Raw genomic sequence first — 17,846 nt, 5'->3', positions numbered from 1 at the left:
AATTCTTATAATAACTTAATTTTCTTTTAGCCGCTAAATCTTTCTCACACCACATTTTTTCTTTGAACTTAGAAGTAACAATATCTTTAATGTTATTTATGTTTTGCAATGCATCATTTTCATTGATCTCCCAATAGTTTAACCAGGCCCTTGTGTCTTTATGCCATCCTCGATTGAGCCTTAGGTGGTTTTGGCTCAAATTTAAAGCTAGCTTAGGAAGTCTATGATCATCTATGTTACTGATTTTGTGCTTGTACAACAGAAACCTAAGCATAGCTAGGCTCTCAATAGGGGAAAGACCTGCTTCTATAAGGAGAATAGGATAGGGTGTATTACTTTTAATTTTCAGGTTATAAGTTATAAAATGCTTCTGGATTTGCTCAATCTTTCTCCATGATTCTCTGGAGATGCTACAACCCCAAACCTCACAACCATATAAGATAACAAGAGTGACTAAAGTTTCAAAGAGGAACTTCTTTTTATCCCACATTACCAGGTTTGCTATTTTACAATTATTTTCAAGACCAAAGTAAGCTTTCCACCCCCCATTAATCCTTTTCTCAATGCTATGGTTCCAGTTGAGCTTGTGATGAATATCGATTCCTAGGTACTTGTAAGAATACACTTCCTCCAAGTTATTATTGTCATAGATAAAATTAGCGTAAGTGTCCTTCTTGGATTTGATAATCATAACTTTTGTTTTGTCAGTGTTAACAGTCATACCCATGGTAGAGCAGAAATCCTTAAGAAGCCTGAGTTGCTTATTAAGATCAGATGGGCACCTTGCCAAAAGAACAATATCATCAGCATAAAGAAGAAGGATGACGACTATCCCAGCTAAGATTGTGCCATCACATCCTGCTTCCTCTAAATAGCCTTCGAGCTTATCGATGTAAATGCCAAATAGGGTAGAGGAGAGGGGGCAACCTTGTTTAACTCCGATGTTACACTTAATATCTTTCGACCACCCTTCATTGCTCTTTAGCTTGGCAATTACAATATCAATGTTTAATGTCAATGTTAAAGCTTAAATTTTAAAAAACTTAAAAATTTTAAAAAGAAATTATTTAAGATTAAAATAATAATAATAAGCGATTTTAATTAATGTAAATATTAGAGATAAAATTAAAACGTATATGAATTATATACAAAGGAATCACAATTTTAGAAAAGCATAAAGAAGAATAAATATTATTATTATTATTAGAAATAATATCACATAGGAATTATTTTGAATGTTTTATTATTCATCTGCTCATTTTTAGAATAAATATTATTATTATTATTATTAGAAAGATATCACATTTAATATTATTAGGAATTCTTTTGAATGATTTATTATTCATATGGTCATTTTTAGAAAAAATAAGTTGATTAGAGCTTTTATTAGAACTAGACAAGGATGAATTATTAATATTATTATAAAAATTATAAAAAGAATTATTAGATAACCCTGAAGATCGAATTAATAAGGTACGCAGGTGAATTAATGAAGGGAGTTGAAAATAGGGAAAAATCAGAGAGGGAGGATGAGGTTCAGAATGGCAAGCCACGGGAAAATAGGAGGAACCACTGGATGAAGGGAAGAGAGGGAAGGAGAATGCAACGGCGGAATCATCAGGCGGAGTAGTAGAATGGCTGTCTATATGGAGGGTCTGAACGAGATGGGGTTCATACTGCGCCGGAAGGGGATTGATTGAACATGGATCGGATTGGTTAGGGGTGATGCACGGAAAGGATGAAACAAGTGACGTCAGGCCCAGAAACTTGAACAGGAGAACCGATATAGGAATGATGGGAAGTAGAACCACATCAGAGGGCAGAAGAGCATGACGGAGCAGAGGTCGATAAGGAATGCAGAGAAGGGAGGCTCGAATGACACGCAAAGGCCTCAGGGTCAACGGCTAGCTCATGGTTTATGGACAGTAGATCCGCAAAGGAAAAGCCGTTGACTGAAATCGGCTGATCCGGCCCTGATCCGAAGAATCGGTAACTTGGCTTGAATCAGATCCCGCAACGAGGAGCTCAGAAGATGAAAATGTTTGAGAAGATGAATTCAATGCTGATGCCTGATGTGAAGAAACCGAGGAGATAGCCTCAGAGCCATGGCTACAAACCTAGGCATTAAGAGCAAGGATCTGCTCACTTCTAATAAGATTTGTTGCCGGATAAGAAGAGAACTCGCCTTCGGAGAGACGGGAATCAACACCCTGTAGCTTATTAAACTTGGCGGATTGTTTCTTATTAGTTATCTCCTCCAGACGAAGGGCTTTAGTGGCATAACACCCATAAAAGACTTCCCAAAGAACCCTCGAGATGTTGTTCGCCAAATCTAAGTGAAGAGAAAAAAACTTGAGCGTTAAAAAATCGAGATCCTTTCTTAACTTACAAATTTTGGATCTAACCAAAGCTAAACTGGTTTTAAGAAAATAATGCTTATGAGTGGTTGAGGCGATGATTTATATGGGCGAAAACCGGAACAATGGATGCATCTCTGTAGCGTTTCAAAAATGTAAGATATGATCTGAAAATAGCTGAGGTGGATCATGGTATTGATTTTATTGTTTGTTCACTTGCACGTGACATTGGAGAGGGTATGAAAACCGTGGAATTTATTTTAGAGCTTTCAAAGGATATGGCTATGTGTGAACAGATTCCGAAGTCATAAGGCTGTATCCTCCTCCTTGCTACAATGTCAATTAGATAGTTCAAATTACGAAAAGATGATGAAACGATGAGATTTGGCTAGGGTAAATGAACAAGAGAGGTGAAGAGAGCATCTCAAGAAGACTCGAACTGGTCCTTCTTAGAGTGCTATCAAGGCATGGGGTATGTGCATCCTCAAACAGAAAATGGCAATGGAGTTGCCAAGAAGGGAAGATCCCAGGGTGAAGAAGGAAGAAAGTGCTTACCATTCCAATTACAATGCCTCTAGAAATACCTAGAAATGTCTATGCTATGCGGATATTACTCCTCATTACAACAGTCATGTTCATCATCATCCAGGTTTTGAGACTTACCCATTACTTAAATCTCTATCTTGCAAATATTAAACAAATTTTGAATTTACAGATCACAAAACATTAGATCCAATTATCTCTGAAAATGTTTATTTTAGATTGAATTCTGGCCATATTGTTGTTAAAGGTATGACTTAGAGCAATTTTCTGATTCACAAACTAAAGCTTCTTTTGCATGACTTCACATAATAAGTTTGAAGCCTATTTCTCAACATTTAAGTAATTCCTCCATGTCAATTGTATACCTCTATTTATATGTATGTTGACCTGATATCAATTATACATGCATCAATTAATCTACTAAAATCACTCAATTCCTTTCAAAGTCCAATTCTGGTAGCATCTGTGTTGAGCTAAGTTTTGACAGCTTGGAATCACATGAAGTAAATTTTCCAAGGGTTTTATGTTTGTTATTGTAACAGTGGATCGTTTTTTTGTCTAGATTGTGATGAAAAGCACTGAATTTGGAGTTGGAGGAAATAGTATTCCCATGCCTAACAACATCAGCCTTTCTAATCAAGGATACACATGCCCCAAGCCTTCTGTTACAAAGGGCTTTATGGAGATTTGCTGCAAAAATGATCCTATGTTTGTAATTGTTGTCAATGAGACAAAATTTATGCCTCGACAGAAAGGAGATCTCACCATTAGTTATGATGTCACACATGCCTTTGAAAGCAACTATTAGGCATGGGTAACAATTTATAATGAGAATCCTATTTGTCGTTTGGACTACTGGAAATTGTCCTAGGAATGGCAGAAGGGAGAATTTATTCAAGCCATGAAGGGTGTAGAGACACTAGAACAAAGTCAAAGTGACTACATCAATGGAGCTGCATGCGTTTTCTACCAAGACATGGATTTCTCAACTATGATGAGTTGTGAGAAGGTCCCAACAATTATGGACCTTATTCAATACATGACTAATAATAAAACTGTCAGAAAGATAAAATATTGTTGCAAAAATGGAACTATTCTTCCACCCATCATCAATCCAAGAAAGTCCAAATCTGCTTTCCAACTTTACGTCTACAAACTCCCTCCAGATTTGAATCGAACCACGTTATTTCTGTTGAAGAATCTAGGGCATCAGAGTTATAGTGAGATTTTTCTAACAATGATAACTATTTGTGAGGTACTTTTACTTTTTCTTGTTAGCACAATCTTCACTTATTATTATTAGTGTGTGTTCTCTTACTTCATCAAACAATTACTGAAATAATAGAGACAAGAACACAAGATGTTGGCTCTCAACCAGGGAAAAACCTCTCTCTCCTAGAGAGAGAGGAAAACCCTTTTGAAAATTTCTCTTATTGAAGCTTCAATTGACAAATGCCAAACACTAGACCCTTGACTAGTAGATCCTCCAAGCAGAAGACACAGTCTCTCTAGATTTGGTGGGCTAGATTTACCTGATTCTTTGGGAGAAGTTATTACATGTGGGTTACTTGTTCTCCAAGTGGAGCGTATTTTCAAGATGATTTCACATTTAATGCATGCATGATTCCAAAAGGGTAAGACAGCATGTGATTTGTGCTCTGATTCGTTTCAGTTCCTAGAGCTCTTATTTAGATAAAAGTAAGATTTGAAATTGCTAAAAAACATTTTAGTTTCTCACACTTATTCATGACTTGATTAGAGTTGGTGATCATGGAATTAAAGCACAGGGAGTTGGACAGCTACTGACAGTAGCCCCAATTGAAGGAAAGAATTTCTCTGTTGTAGATGCTACTAGTTATTTAGATCCATATGTGGTATTTACTTGTAATGGGAAACCTCGAACAATTTCAATCAAACTGCAGACACTGGATCCTCAATGGCATGGTAAAATGTCATAAAACTATCCAGATATTTTGTGCTTGAGATTCTATGCTTCTCCATGCTTCTGTTCATGATTTCCATTCTGACTTTCATTATCCAAATAATTCTGTAGAAATATTTGAATATGATGTGACAAAACAACCTCCTTGTGTGATGGATGTAGAAGTCTTTGACTTTGAAGGTCCTTTTGCTGAGGCTACATCTCTAGGGTATGCTGAGATCAATTTTCTAAAATTTACTTCACAAGAACTGGTTGATTTGTGGATCCCACTTCAGGGAAGACTGGCACAAGCTTGCCAATTGAAGTTGCACCTTAGGATATTTCTGATAAATACAAAGGGTCCTAATGTTGTTACTCAGTACATAACAAACATTAAAAAAGGAAGTTGGAAAAAAGGGATTCATATTTCAATATTAAATATCAAGTAGATACTTGCCTTTTCCTTGGCATACATATAGTTCAATGGATTGCCCTATTTTTCTGGACATCATGAGAATGAGAAAGGATTCTATGCAGATTGCTTAACGCTCACCTCGGCAAAATTCAACATTTGGTAAGCTATTTTCATTTCCAAGTGAGGAGTTTCTAATTAATGGTTTTTCTTGCTACTTGAAACATAAAATGCCTCTTCTGGTATCTATGCCTCACTTAGATACATTTTCATGAGTTGTTGCAAATAACATACCAGAACATGGGTCTCAAGTGAATTTATGGTTTGCAGGGTTGCTTAATCGTATCTGCAAGGATGCTAGGTTTCTATGCAAATCTCTTTGGACATAAAACAAAATTTTCCTTCCTGTGGGAAGATATAGAGGAAATAGTGGAGTTGCCTCCTTCCTTAGCATCAATGGGTAATCCATCTCTAGTCATCTTCCTTCGCAGAAGTAGAGGCCTTGATGCTAGCCATGGTGCAAAGTACATAGGTGACAAAGGAAGACTCAAGTTCCATTTCAGTCCTTTGTTTCCTACAATGTTGCATGCATGTACACATTGAGTTCTTTTCTCATCATAGCAACCATACATTGTCCTCTGTCACTTGTAAAAATGGCAGAATTAATATTGGATCACAAAAAGAGGATTGATTTTCATGAATTATAATAGTAAAAATTGAAAATAAAGAGTGGATTTGCATGAATCTGAGACAAGCTAGTTTGGAATTTTGAACAAAGATTGAATATATTTCTTGTCTGATTCTTGAGAAACTATAATTTATATGTCAAACACGACAATCATGGCACTATGGAGGAATAGGGCACTGAGTCTTGAGCAGACAATGCAAATAGTAGAGGATGAAGAACCGACAAATTCATGGGATCTCCAAAATGAATATTTTGGATATTTTTTGGGTGTCGAGGAAGCGAGCATGACCAAGGTCCATTCACAAAAATTACCATTTAGTGTAAGTATCTCAATTCATGAGGCATTACCTTGTTCTACATTCTTGTGAAGTTATCATTCTGATATTTAGGCTGTTTCGAACAAAGTTCAAACTGTTTTGTTGATAGTTTGTTTTGGTAAGGTCATGCTACATCATTGATATAATAAACAATGAAACTCAACAACCTGCGGAAAGTGGCTCTTACTAATTTAGTATTACTTGTTGATCAGAAAGACATCCCTACTAATATTTTTTTTTCAATTCCTAATGACAGGTTGAGTCACTCATGGAGTTATATGACAGGGGTTGCTTAGACAAAGAGATAATGGAGACATTTGGTTGTCTGAACTATAGAACCACAACATTGGAAATTTACAAACAAAAAGTATACCAAAGACACATATGGTACAAGTTTAATAGAAATGTTTCCGGGTTTGGTATAGACACAACAAGTATCCAGAAAAAGTCAAATATTGATAATGGAAATGGTTGGATTATTGACGAAGTTCTTACCCTTGACGTTGTGCCTTTTGGAGATCATTTGCAGGTGCTTCCTCATCTCTTTGATTGCACCCATTCCAAGATCCTTCAAGACAATAATCATTACCAGGTAAATAATTGGATTTGAAAGCCTTTGCCTGCAAGTCTTTCCAATTATCATTTTATTTTCTACTAGAGCACTTGAATGAATCAAGGGACCTAGAAGACAGTTCAACCTTACAATCGGGAAAAAAATTCCTGAGATATCACATACATTCTTAGTGCCCATAGTATGAGAGGATGTAGCCTCTTCATCACCAGTAGGATGGCTACCTTGAGAGTCATTGTTGAATTTCAATGTACCTTCCTTTTGGTGAAGATCTCTAGAGATATCTCTCTTTGCAAAGGTGTCACTAGCTGAAGTGTGATCACAGTCAGTCAAGGCCATTTTCTGTCTTTGAGGATCCAAAATAGTAATCCTGCCTTCTAAGGCATCAGATACCTAGTAACCATGCTCAATATGTATCAGTTGGGCCAATCCAAAAGTCCTTTCTTTCAAATGTTTAAAAGAAATAAGAAGTCATCGGGCTTTGAGTAAAGCATGCTTAAGCTTGTTAGGACCCTACCCAAAGTCCTCAAGTATTTTCCAAGCAACAAGGCTCAAGATGCTAGAGCCTATATCATGAGTTTGCAGTTTTGGTTAGGTGGATCCCTAGAGAATATTGAAAACTTCTTTAAGATGATTGTTGGGTTGTATGTGCCTGCTCTCAATAAAACACAATTGGAGTTTGTTGATCTAGTTGTCTATTTGGACACAGGAATATGGCACCCTCTAGCTCCTTGCATGTATGATGATGTTAAAGAGTATTTGAATTGGTATGACACTAGAAAGGATGCAAATGAGAAACTCAAAAACCTAAATGCACCAGTCATTGGTATCACCTTGCAATGAAGCCACATTATTATTGGTGACGATAGTCACTATGTGGTTGTTGTGATGGAATTGGAAGCTAGAGGTGCAAAGGTTGTGCCAATATTTTTAGGTGGATTAGATTTTTCCACCCCTGTGGAGCATTTCTTGTATGATCCAATAACAAAGAAATATCTTGTAGATGTTTTGGTTTCCTTGACTGTGTTTACACTTGTGGGTGGACCTGCTAGACAGGATCATCCTCGTGCTATACAAGCTTTGTCCAAGCTTGATGTTCCCTACATTGTGGCCTTGCCACTAGTGTTCTAGACTATAGAGGAATGGCTTATCAACACTTTGGGATTGCATCCAATTCAGGTTGCATGGCAGGTTTCTCTTCCTAAGCTTGATGGTGGTTTGGAGTCGATTGTTTTCTCAGGCTGTGATGCAAGAATGGGTAGGTTTCATTTTTTTTTTTTCTGAACATTGTTTCAACAAGTTCATCAATTAGATAATATGTTAACAATATAATCTGTCTAAAATTGTTAACCTTGTTGTGAAACCCAAATTATCATTACATCGATGTTAGAATACCAAAATAGGGGTCATGGTACCATACACATATGTAGGATCAAAGTTTCTCTTGAGCCATTGCAAGGTTCTTTTGAAGTGGTTGTAAAAATTTGTTTCTAACTTCTTTATATTGATGTGTAGGCAAGTCCCATGCACTTCATAAGTGTTTTGAACAACTTTGTACAAGGGATATCAAGTGGGCTCAGCTAAAGCAAATAACAAAGGTGATCATGTCAAAATGTCATTTCAATTTGTTTTGCATGTTACAACCTAATTGAGATAATTGAAGTTAGGTATAACGTCAACTTTCACTGATGCAATATATTATTACTTACATGTTTGCAGGAGGACAAGAAAATAGTTGTATATGTATTTATCTTCCCGCCTGACAAAGCCAATGTTGGCACTACAGCCTATCTCAATGTATTCTCTTTAATTTTCAATGTATTACATGAACTAAAGATAGATGGATATAATGTAGAAGGTTTTCTAGATACTTCTGAAGCACTGATTGAAGACACAATTCATGGAAAAGAAGTTAAGTTCAACAACCCAAATCTTAATATTTCTTACAAAATGAATGTGAGAGAGTACCAACAGCTCACACCTTATGCTAAGGCTTTGGAAGAAAACTGGGGAAAACCTCTAGGGAACCTTAATTATGATGGGGAGAACTTGCTTGTATATGGAAAAAAATTCAGCAATTTTTTCATTGGAGTGAAACCAACTTTCATATATGAAGGCGATCCAATGAGGCTTATTTTTACAAAATCAGCAAGTCCACACCATGGATTTGTTGCTTATTACTCATTTTTGGATAAAATATTTAAGGTTGATCATGTCTTGCATTTTGAAACTCATGGATCCCTGGAATTTATGTCTGGCAAGCAAGTAGGTATAAGTGGTGTATGTTACCCAAACAATTTTGTTCCCTATATGGATCTGAAGAGAGTTCTTTGTCATTTTTTCTTGTACACTATATTCAGAGGATAAAATGACTTTGGTGGTGGGGTATTTTTACTTGTAGCTACAGTCATGAGTGATCTTATTAACAAAGATCCAACTTGCTATTTTGTTCTAGATGTTGTTGGTCTGCCTAATGTTTTTTTGGATGCCATCATGGTTGGTGTCCTCCCTTTTGCAGATGTAGTAGCTTGTATACCACAATGTTTGGATGCTTTGTGCCTTAATAAAATTGGTCTTCAAGCTATTAATGATTGTGGTTCTCTAAGATGTTTTGTGAAATTTTTTACATCAAAAACCTACTTACTGGCTTTGGCAAGTGACACTCTTGGGTCCTTATCATCTACCTTAGATGAGATTATGCGACATTCTACTTCTTTGAGGGGTCTTGGGGTGGATGTATTGATTGAAATCTTAAATACTATTGCAAAAATTGGATCTTGTGATGAAGTGTCTTCCCTGTTGCAAGAATATGTTAGTTCTTCTATGCTTGTTCCCATGGAAATGGATTTAGAACAGAAAATAGTTAGTTCAATGGATGGAGATGAATCATCGAGGGAAACATCTGAGCTCAGGGGTTGATAATTCTGTTGAAAATTTGTCTTCAAACATAGAATCATTTTTCCAAATTGTATAACATCTCTTAGAGAATAATTTGCACAACATAGAAACATATGGGGGTTTTCCTAAGAAAAAGGTTATAGAGGTCGTATTGCAACTATTTGTTTTACCCCTCTTACCATTATCATTTGTAAGTGGCCAACATATTGTTGTTGCATTTAAGAATTTTTCACCATAACACTCATCTCCTCTCACAAGGGTTGTTTGTACTACTCGGAGAGAACACATGAAACCTAGAATTGAATTCATGGATTTGTTGGTTGGAACAAAACTGATAGATATTGAGGTAGCACAACACATTAGAATTTTGAGATGCCTTTAAAGTCTAGATGGTGTTTATCCTTTTCGACACATCTACTGAAGAACACAACAACAATGATGCTTAAAATTGGTTGGGGGGGATGCAGATATTGAAGGATGTAGGGAGGGTTTACAAAGAAATAGTTTTTTCAAATATCTCTTGTTAGTGATTCAAAAGTAGATGTAAAGAAATAGGTTGAACAAGCACCTGCAACTAGAAATTTGGCACCAAATGCAGTAGGTACATAAGCTGACAGTGACACTAACATAGTTTCAGTTGTTCGGTAAATGAACCCAATGTCTATGAGGAATGGACCTGCTTCTCATTAGTCCATTGAACCTAAATATCTTTCTATTATACAAACAAGATTGCATTTCCATAGAAGAAGTGACCATGGTATCAAAGGTATTTCAAGAATGTGTGTTGGTTGACTTGGGAGACATGCAGATGCATCTAGAGTTGACATCTCAAGCCCAAAAAGTTAAAAGGAAGTCTCATGATCTCCTAGACTTAGAGACTATGAATAAGGTTGAGTCTACAATGCAATCATTCTATGTGAATCTTGTGAAGGTTTTGGTAGTACCCAATTGACGTCATGATGATAGAGGATTGCTTAGTGCAGTAGCCAAGAGTGTGGTGGTTTTTCTTGCCAAAATGTTTCATGACAATCTTGATGTGGATGAGAACTGTAGCTCATCTAAGTTTGAGTCATCACTTTCTTCAAAGTGTCTCTACTCGGGGAAGGTTGTGGATGACATGACAACAATTATATATGACAACTGAAAGGAAATGTGCAATATAGAAATGGTGAATTGTTTCTATGCTCATGGTACAATTAAAAGTCTTTTGAATACTTTTGAAGCAACAAGTCATTTACCGTGGACAGTACCATTATGTCACAACGAGGAGTGGAAACAGGAAATGACTAAGGTATTGAAAATGATAAGCTAGAGCATGCACCTTTGTTGTTAGAGACATTATGAAGTTATTGCAAGATTTTGGAGTACCTTGTGAATTCTTCTTTGTTATTAACTCTTCCATCTACATCACAACTGTCAGTGCAACCAGTTGTTGGAGGCTCTATCAATGTTCCAAGGGATCCAGAGATTTTTGTTCACACCCTACAGGCTCAAGTTCTCAATGTTGTTCTATCTATCTAGAGAAATCCAATGTTTTGTCACTACAGTCCATGTTTAATTACCTATGTTGTTTCCATTATTACCCATGAATACACTGCCATAGGTGATGTTAAAGGAAGAAAAATTGGTATTCCTAGAAGCACAAGTCAATGTTTTAGAGTTCATCCACCTGATGAGGTTGCCATTTCTATGATGGTTGACATGGGATTTCCAAGGTCTAGGGCAAAGGATAATTAGTTACTAAAAAAGTGACTAAAATTTGCATATAAATGTCTTGTCTTGCATTCCTAAAACATTTGCTTGCTCAAAATAACCATGAGGTGAAAGAATCATTGTAGTTTGTACCTTACCTAGATAGTTAATAAAACATTTAGCAAAATTTCACTTAAAATGGGCATCGGGATCAGGTTTCAAAATATCCTCCCAACCACCGACATGATGTTCAAATAACAATTGTCACCCCCCAGCGAAAGAATCTTGTCCCAATGACTAGATCACCAAATACTCTAGGGATTCTAGAGATCTTTTTCCAACTCCACTCTTCTGGCTTAGGATAATTAACTACTGGATTGCTCAGGAATTCCATTGAAAGATGTAAGGGTATTTCTTATGGTTAGAATATTGTCACTTCTGTCCCTTTACATGGATAGCATGGTTCAAAATAAAATTACACGTCATATTAAATGAAGAATTATAATATTAATGACAAACATGTTAGGGAATTGGAAAGTAAGCAAAAGAAATTTCCATAGATTAACTTCTCTTTAAAGTGAATGGAAACATTGAAATGATTTGCCAATAAAAAATTATGAGTGCTTATATTAGGTTTATTTGTGTATAGGAAATATATACATTATACAACAATGAGGTCATAAAGAAGCTACCTTATTGCATTATAATTACAGGAATTATTTGTATTATTTTTGCATTTGGCATCCCACACATGTCGGCTTTGAATTTGTGGCTTGGTGTTTCAATACTTTGTAGTCACACCTAATTATGAAGACATTTTTCTCTCCACTACCTTGCAACGATGACATATTTTTAAATTATACTTGAATTTCACTGATATTAACTTGGATTTATATATTTCTTTTAACATCAAATTGACATCATGGTAAACATACAAATATCCCATTAAATATGACCTAAAGATGATTCAAAGAATCTCACCTTTACCCTAAGCACGTGGTAGAGTAATTTATGATGTGTCAAATTTTATTAGAGGCACTATTTGTCTATTTGTTTTGGTTAGAAAAGGGTTTTCTCTTGGTTTTATGTGACTTCGAATTTATCATATGTAGCATGTTGAGAAATGAGAAAGAATAATGTGTGACATTTATCTTGTAGAAACTGATGCTGAATGAAAAGATATAGAGTTTAACCAAGCTACAATTTTCTTTGGTAAAGGCAAAGGAAGATCTTATAAAGTTTCTTAAGAATACACCACATATAGAGTTTGAACATAAGTAATATATGGATTTTTCTTTTGTAGATATGTTTTTTTCTACCCAAGATATCACAAGAAGAGAACTACTGATATCGTAGAAATTGTTTGAGTACCTCATTGAGGTCGATTTTTCTGATGTCCTACTTGATTGATACCTTATCATGACATGAAGACTATAAATATGAATTAATATGTTCCTAAAAGAGATCAAATTCAAAGTTTATAGATATAAAACATAAAAGAAATTGTCAATGCCTTCATTTGATTGTTACTTGACTCTGGTGTGGGTAGGTTACAGGAAATGTGATTGGAAAAAGGATGGGGAGACAATGCAAATCATGTCTTGGATATGATTCTTTCACCTCATGGTTATTTTGAGCAAGAAAATGTTTTAGGAATGTTAGACAAGACATCGATGGACAGGTAAACAATTTTTTTATAATTGCAATGTCCATTCCATGATATCCTCTCTTTATTGTTTGATTGTATTTTGAACAATTTTTTTTGTGTGTTTTAACTATGAAATTGAAAATACTTGGTATCATGTCCATTTAAACAACAACCAAAGCTTGAAGATGAAATTAGTATTACACGATATTGATTGAAATCCTTTTAACTGTTTTGTGTTAAAAAAAATTCATGACTATTAGAAAAGTTTACTTTCATGTTATTTGAGCACATGTTGTTTATATACTTGACCAAGTTCATGCGTTATAGAATTAAATGTTGTTGCGAATAAAACGACAAGGATTAGACATCACACCTCAGATTATTTGTTTTCACAAGTTATCTACAACTTTAGCTTTTTAACATGTAACTTATTTGGCATGATTGTCCCTAAGCTTTCCATAAAGGTTGAATATTAAGTTACTAAGGCATTATTTTCTATGGTGATGTTTTATTTGCTTTGTTTATACAGATCATCTGGCCACCTAGTGGTCACTATCACCCAACTGAAGAAAACTTGTTCGAGTTTCTTGCTTTTATGGGGGAAAATGGTTTTGACATTGCTAATATTGAGGTATATGTCGTATAAATCCTTTATAGTCTACTTTAGTTTATATTCTAGTATTCATCGTCTTTCATGTATTACACTCTACATTATATCTTCTTTTGTTTTCAGAAAATGAACTCAGTATTGATGGTAAGAAGTAGGAATTGAAGAAAAAGGAGAACAATAATATTTGAGTGAAAAATGGAAAAAGAGAGATAAAATCACTGGTCTAGTGATACCCTTAGATCCAATATCCCTTGCAAGGCACACGTATAGAGACTGATGGTCAAGTCTTTAGAGTTGGTGAATTCACCCACAATGCCTTGACAGCCCGATATAATGTTTTGATGTGATGAAACAACATTTCATGTGTAAATTGTAGTCCAACTAATATTAAGTTGGAAACTTATATTGCAATACTTAAAATTTAATATAATATAATTCATGTGGTTGAAATTATTTATAGTTTCACTTGATATTGTTTAGTATTATAATTAACATATGTAACTTTGTGTTTTCATATTAGATGAACATGCACATTGTATGCCATTTTTTAATTTAATCGCAAAATCATATTAATTATTTTATGTTGATTAATAATGAACCCATAAAATCAATGTAAAAGAACTAAATTTATGATAAATTTGTGATTACAAATGACGATTAAATTTTGCATATATATGACTATTAGTAGCTAATTTACAGTATCTTATAACACGACTAACATTTTGGTAATATTTCCTTGGTCATTAATTGATTTTCACGGGTGATCATTAGTAATATATTTTGTTGTATATTTGGTCATTAATTGTGACAATTAATGACTAAATCAATGACCAAATTAATGACCAAACTTATGACTAAATATACTACTAGATGATAAAATTGAGACAACCAATTAATGACTAAGCTAAAAATGACTAAAAGTTGGTCGCATTATAAGATACTGTAAATTAGCTATTATTGGTCACCGACTTAAAAATGGTCATTTATATGCAAATTTTAGTCATTTTTTTAGTAACTAATTAACCATTTTGTACTAGTGATTGGTACATCAACTTCTCGGGGTTGTAACTTTGGAATTCGATCTTCATTTGACGTGCACAATACCTCGTTAGAAAGATCTGGATCAATCCATGGACCCATATTGCTCCCAGTTTTCCCAAAAAAATGTTGTTTAGGGCCTCAAACCGGCTCCGGAAGTTCATGACCTGAAAAAACTGTCAAAATTATAAATTGTGCTACAAATAAGGAAACTGAAAAACTGAAAGAAAAAATGGTGGGGGTCCAAGTGGAATTGGCGGGTGGCCAGCAATATCCACATGGATCATTCCTGCCCCCTTATGAAGCAATGGTCCCCATTGCGTTGAGTTCCTCCATAAGATGAGGAAACTTCTGCTGAACTTGGTCCCTAGTGAGCCACTTGCCCTGGTGAAGGAGTTTGTTTGCTTTGACAACTCGATATAGTTGCATCTTCTGCTGGCGAGTGTGCTTTATCTGCGTGTCCATGATCCGATCAATTGCAGCTTGTTCCATGCAATCTGGATTTAAGTCTGTTGGTGTGAGTTGTTCTGCAATGCTGGATGTGTCTAGTAATGGTGGAAAGTATTGCCAAAGGCGATCCACATTAAACGCTGGGTGCAAGCGAAGGAATGGGGGAATGTTGAGCTCAAATGAATTTTCTCCCACAGCCTTGGTAATGGTGTAAGGACCATATCGGAGTGGTCTAAGTTTCTGATAGGCTCTAGTAAGGCATTCCTTTTGCAAATGCAACCAGACTTTGACGCCCACCTGAAACTCGTGTGGCACTCGATGTTGATCATGTCGCTGCTTGTACTTGCCATTTGATTTCTCCAAAATGTCATGGACCTACTGGCAGATATGTTGGATGTGCTCAATTAAGTTATTTTCCTTATCTGTTTCAAACTGGACATGAGCCAAATCTGCCTGAGTAGCTGCAAATGGCAGTGCAACATCAATGGGACATAGTGGCTGGAATCCCAAGTCCACCTGAAAAGGGTTGTGGCCAGTTGAGCTGTGGAGAGCCCGGTTATAGCTATGCTGAACATAGGGGAGGCTCTCATCCCATGTGCATGGATGCTTTTAGTTGTACATGTGCAGAATGTGTATGATCATCCTATTGACAACCTCTATCTGAACATCAGTTTATGGATGGAAGGTTGTGGACTTAGTGAGTTGGTGTCCAACATTGACTAGAGACTGGACCAAAATGTATTGAGGAACCCGTTGTCCCAATATAAGATGATAAACTTTGGAATCTCAAAGTGTACCCAAACTCGTTTAAAGAAGAGTTTAGTAGTGGCTTCTCCTATGATATTCTTCTTGCAGGCCACCATAATGGCCATCTTCAAGAATTTGTCGATGACCACAAAAACACAGTCATTTCTATGCTTAGTAGAAGGAAGGCCCGACATGTAATCCATGGAGATGGATTCCCAAGGTCAACTAGGGGTAGGCAACAGAGTATAGAGGCGTTACTTCTTGATGGTTAGTTTGGCAATGACGTAGGTAGTGCAGGATCTAATGTACTTCCTGACATCCTGTCGAAGATTCAGCCAATAGAAATACTTCTGCAACACTGCCACCATTTTCTCGACCCCGAAATGCCTAGCATCTCGACTATAGTCTGCTTCCAAAATCATCTTGGCATGTTCGCTTGAAGGAACACAAAGGTGACACAGGTGGCATAACAGGGCATCCTGGAGGTGAAAATATGAAACATGCTGACCCTCCAAGAGTGTTTGGTATGTGTGGCCGAATTATAGGTCGCTTTTGTGGAGAAGTGGCCAATTAGAAATCTCGTACCCACAAGAGTTGAGCATGGTGGTTAAAGCCATGATCGGTGGTCGATTGAGGCAATCTACGACATTATTGGTGCTTCCCTTCTTATACTTGATATTCAAGTGGAGCTATTGTAGGTATGTGGACCACTTCTGATGGCAATCATTCTGCAACTTCCCTTGCGTCTGTATGAACTGCAGGGGTTGGTGGTTTATGTGGATGACTGTTTCCTTCCCCAAAATGTAATACTTCCATTGTCAGCAAGCCTGCACAATGGAATACATCTCTTTTTCATAAGTGGGATACTTCCGGAATGTGTCTGAAAGTGTCTCAATGTGATATGCCACTGGATTCCCGTGTTGAGTAAGGACCGCCCCAATAGCATAGTCAGAGGTATTTGTCTCGATCTCAAATGGTTGTTGCAAGTCTAGTAATGCAAGCACTGGTGTTGAGCAGATGTAATGTTTCAACTCTGTGAATGCCTTCTATTGAGATTCAGACCAAAAGAATTTTTCTTTTGCTCCTCCCTTGGTGACTTGACTCAAGGGCCAAGTGATATGAGAAAATCCCAACATGAACCTATGGTAGAAGTTGGCAAGACCCAGAAAGCTGCAGAGCTCTATCAGAGTGGTTAGAGATGGCCAATCCCGAATGACCTAGATCTTGGATGGATCCACACGCACCCCCTGCTCATCAATAATGTATCCCAGATACTGAACTTGGGTCATGCCAAAAGTGAATTTCTCCAAATTGGCACATAACTTGTGTTGCCACAGTGTTTAGAGAACCTGTCGGATGTGGTGGAGGTGCTCTTCCTAAATCTAGCTAAAGATCAGGATGTCATCCATGTATAACACTACAAATGAGTTGGTGAATGGCCGCAAGATGTCATCCATTAGCTTCATGAACGTTGCAGGAGCATTTGTCAACCTGAAAGGTATAACCAACCATTCGAAAAGGTCCTCCTTGGCTTTGAAGGTAGTCTTCCACACATCAAAGGGTTCAATTGGTACCTGGTGATATCCTGACTTCAAATAGATCTTGCTGAAATATTTTTCCCCTTCAGTTGGTCCGGAAGGTCATCAAGCTATGGGATCGAGTACCTATTCCTAACAGTGATCTTGTTCAACACCCGATAGTCAATAAAAAGTCTCCAAGTTCCATCCTTCTTTTGTACCAACATGATCGAGCTCCCACAAGGTGATGAACTCGGTCGAATGTGACCTTTTTGCAGCGACTCCTAAATCTGCCTCTTAATTTCATCGTTCTCCTGAACGGAGCGTCGACATATTGGTCCATTGGGCAGCGGCACACTTAGGGCCAGATCGATGGTGTGCTTGACCTGACAGTGCAGAGGAACCCCTGTAGGGGAGGTGAAGATGTCCTCGTACTC

The 17,846-nt window shown here is 36.6% G+C and overlaps 1 protein-coding gene across 2 annotated transcripts; it reads left to right on the top strand.

Annotated features, from left to right (window-relative positions):
- Positions 1-1,497: 1,497 nt before the first annotated feature.
- On the top strand, positions 1,498-9,273 carry LOC149219033 (magnesium-chelatase subunit ChlH, chloroplastic-like). 2 transcript variants are annotated; one of them, XR_016249205.1, is made up of 2 exons: positions 1,498-3,006; positions 8,325-8,690. XR_016249205.1 is itself a non-coding variant. In XM_089384227.1 (2 exons), exons 1-2 carry the CDS (start codon positions 2,926-2,928, stop codon positions 9,174-9,176), a joined length of 729 nt encoding a protein of 242 aa, XP_089240353.1. In that variant the 5' UTR covers positions 1,498-2,925; the 3' UTR covers positions 9,177-9,273. The 2 variants fall into 2 exon arrangements, 1 of the variants encoding a protein (XP_089240353.1); XM_089384227.1 differs by having other exon boundaries at positions 8,529-9,273.
- Positions 9,274-17,846: the final 8,573 nt, after the last annotated feature.

The sequence above is a fragment of the Pinus tabuliformis genome, chromosome Q (assembly GCF_031772625.1).
Source record: "Pinus tabuliformis cultivar Carrire ecotype Pingquan chromosome Q, CPIR1, whole genome shotgun sequence".
Classification (NCBI taxonomy): Eukaryota; Viridiplantae; Streptophyta; class Pinopsida; order Pinales; family Pinaceae; genus Pinus; species Pinus tabuliformis.
The sequence above is the reverse complement of the archived record's forward strand: the minus strand, read 5'-3'. Positions and strand labels throughout refer to the sequence as shown.

Bases quoted from the DNA above. Each gene is read 5' to 3' on its own strand.
- LOC149219033 (XM_089384227.1), top strand. From the start codon at position 2,926: ATGCCTCTAGAAATACCTAGAAATGTCTATGCTATGCGGATATTACTC. The intron at 3,007-8,528 runs GTTTTGAGACTT...ACATGTTTGCAG, and splicing joins TCATGTTCATCATCATCCAG to GAGGACAAGAAAATAGTTGT.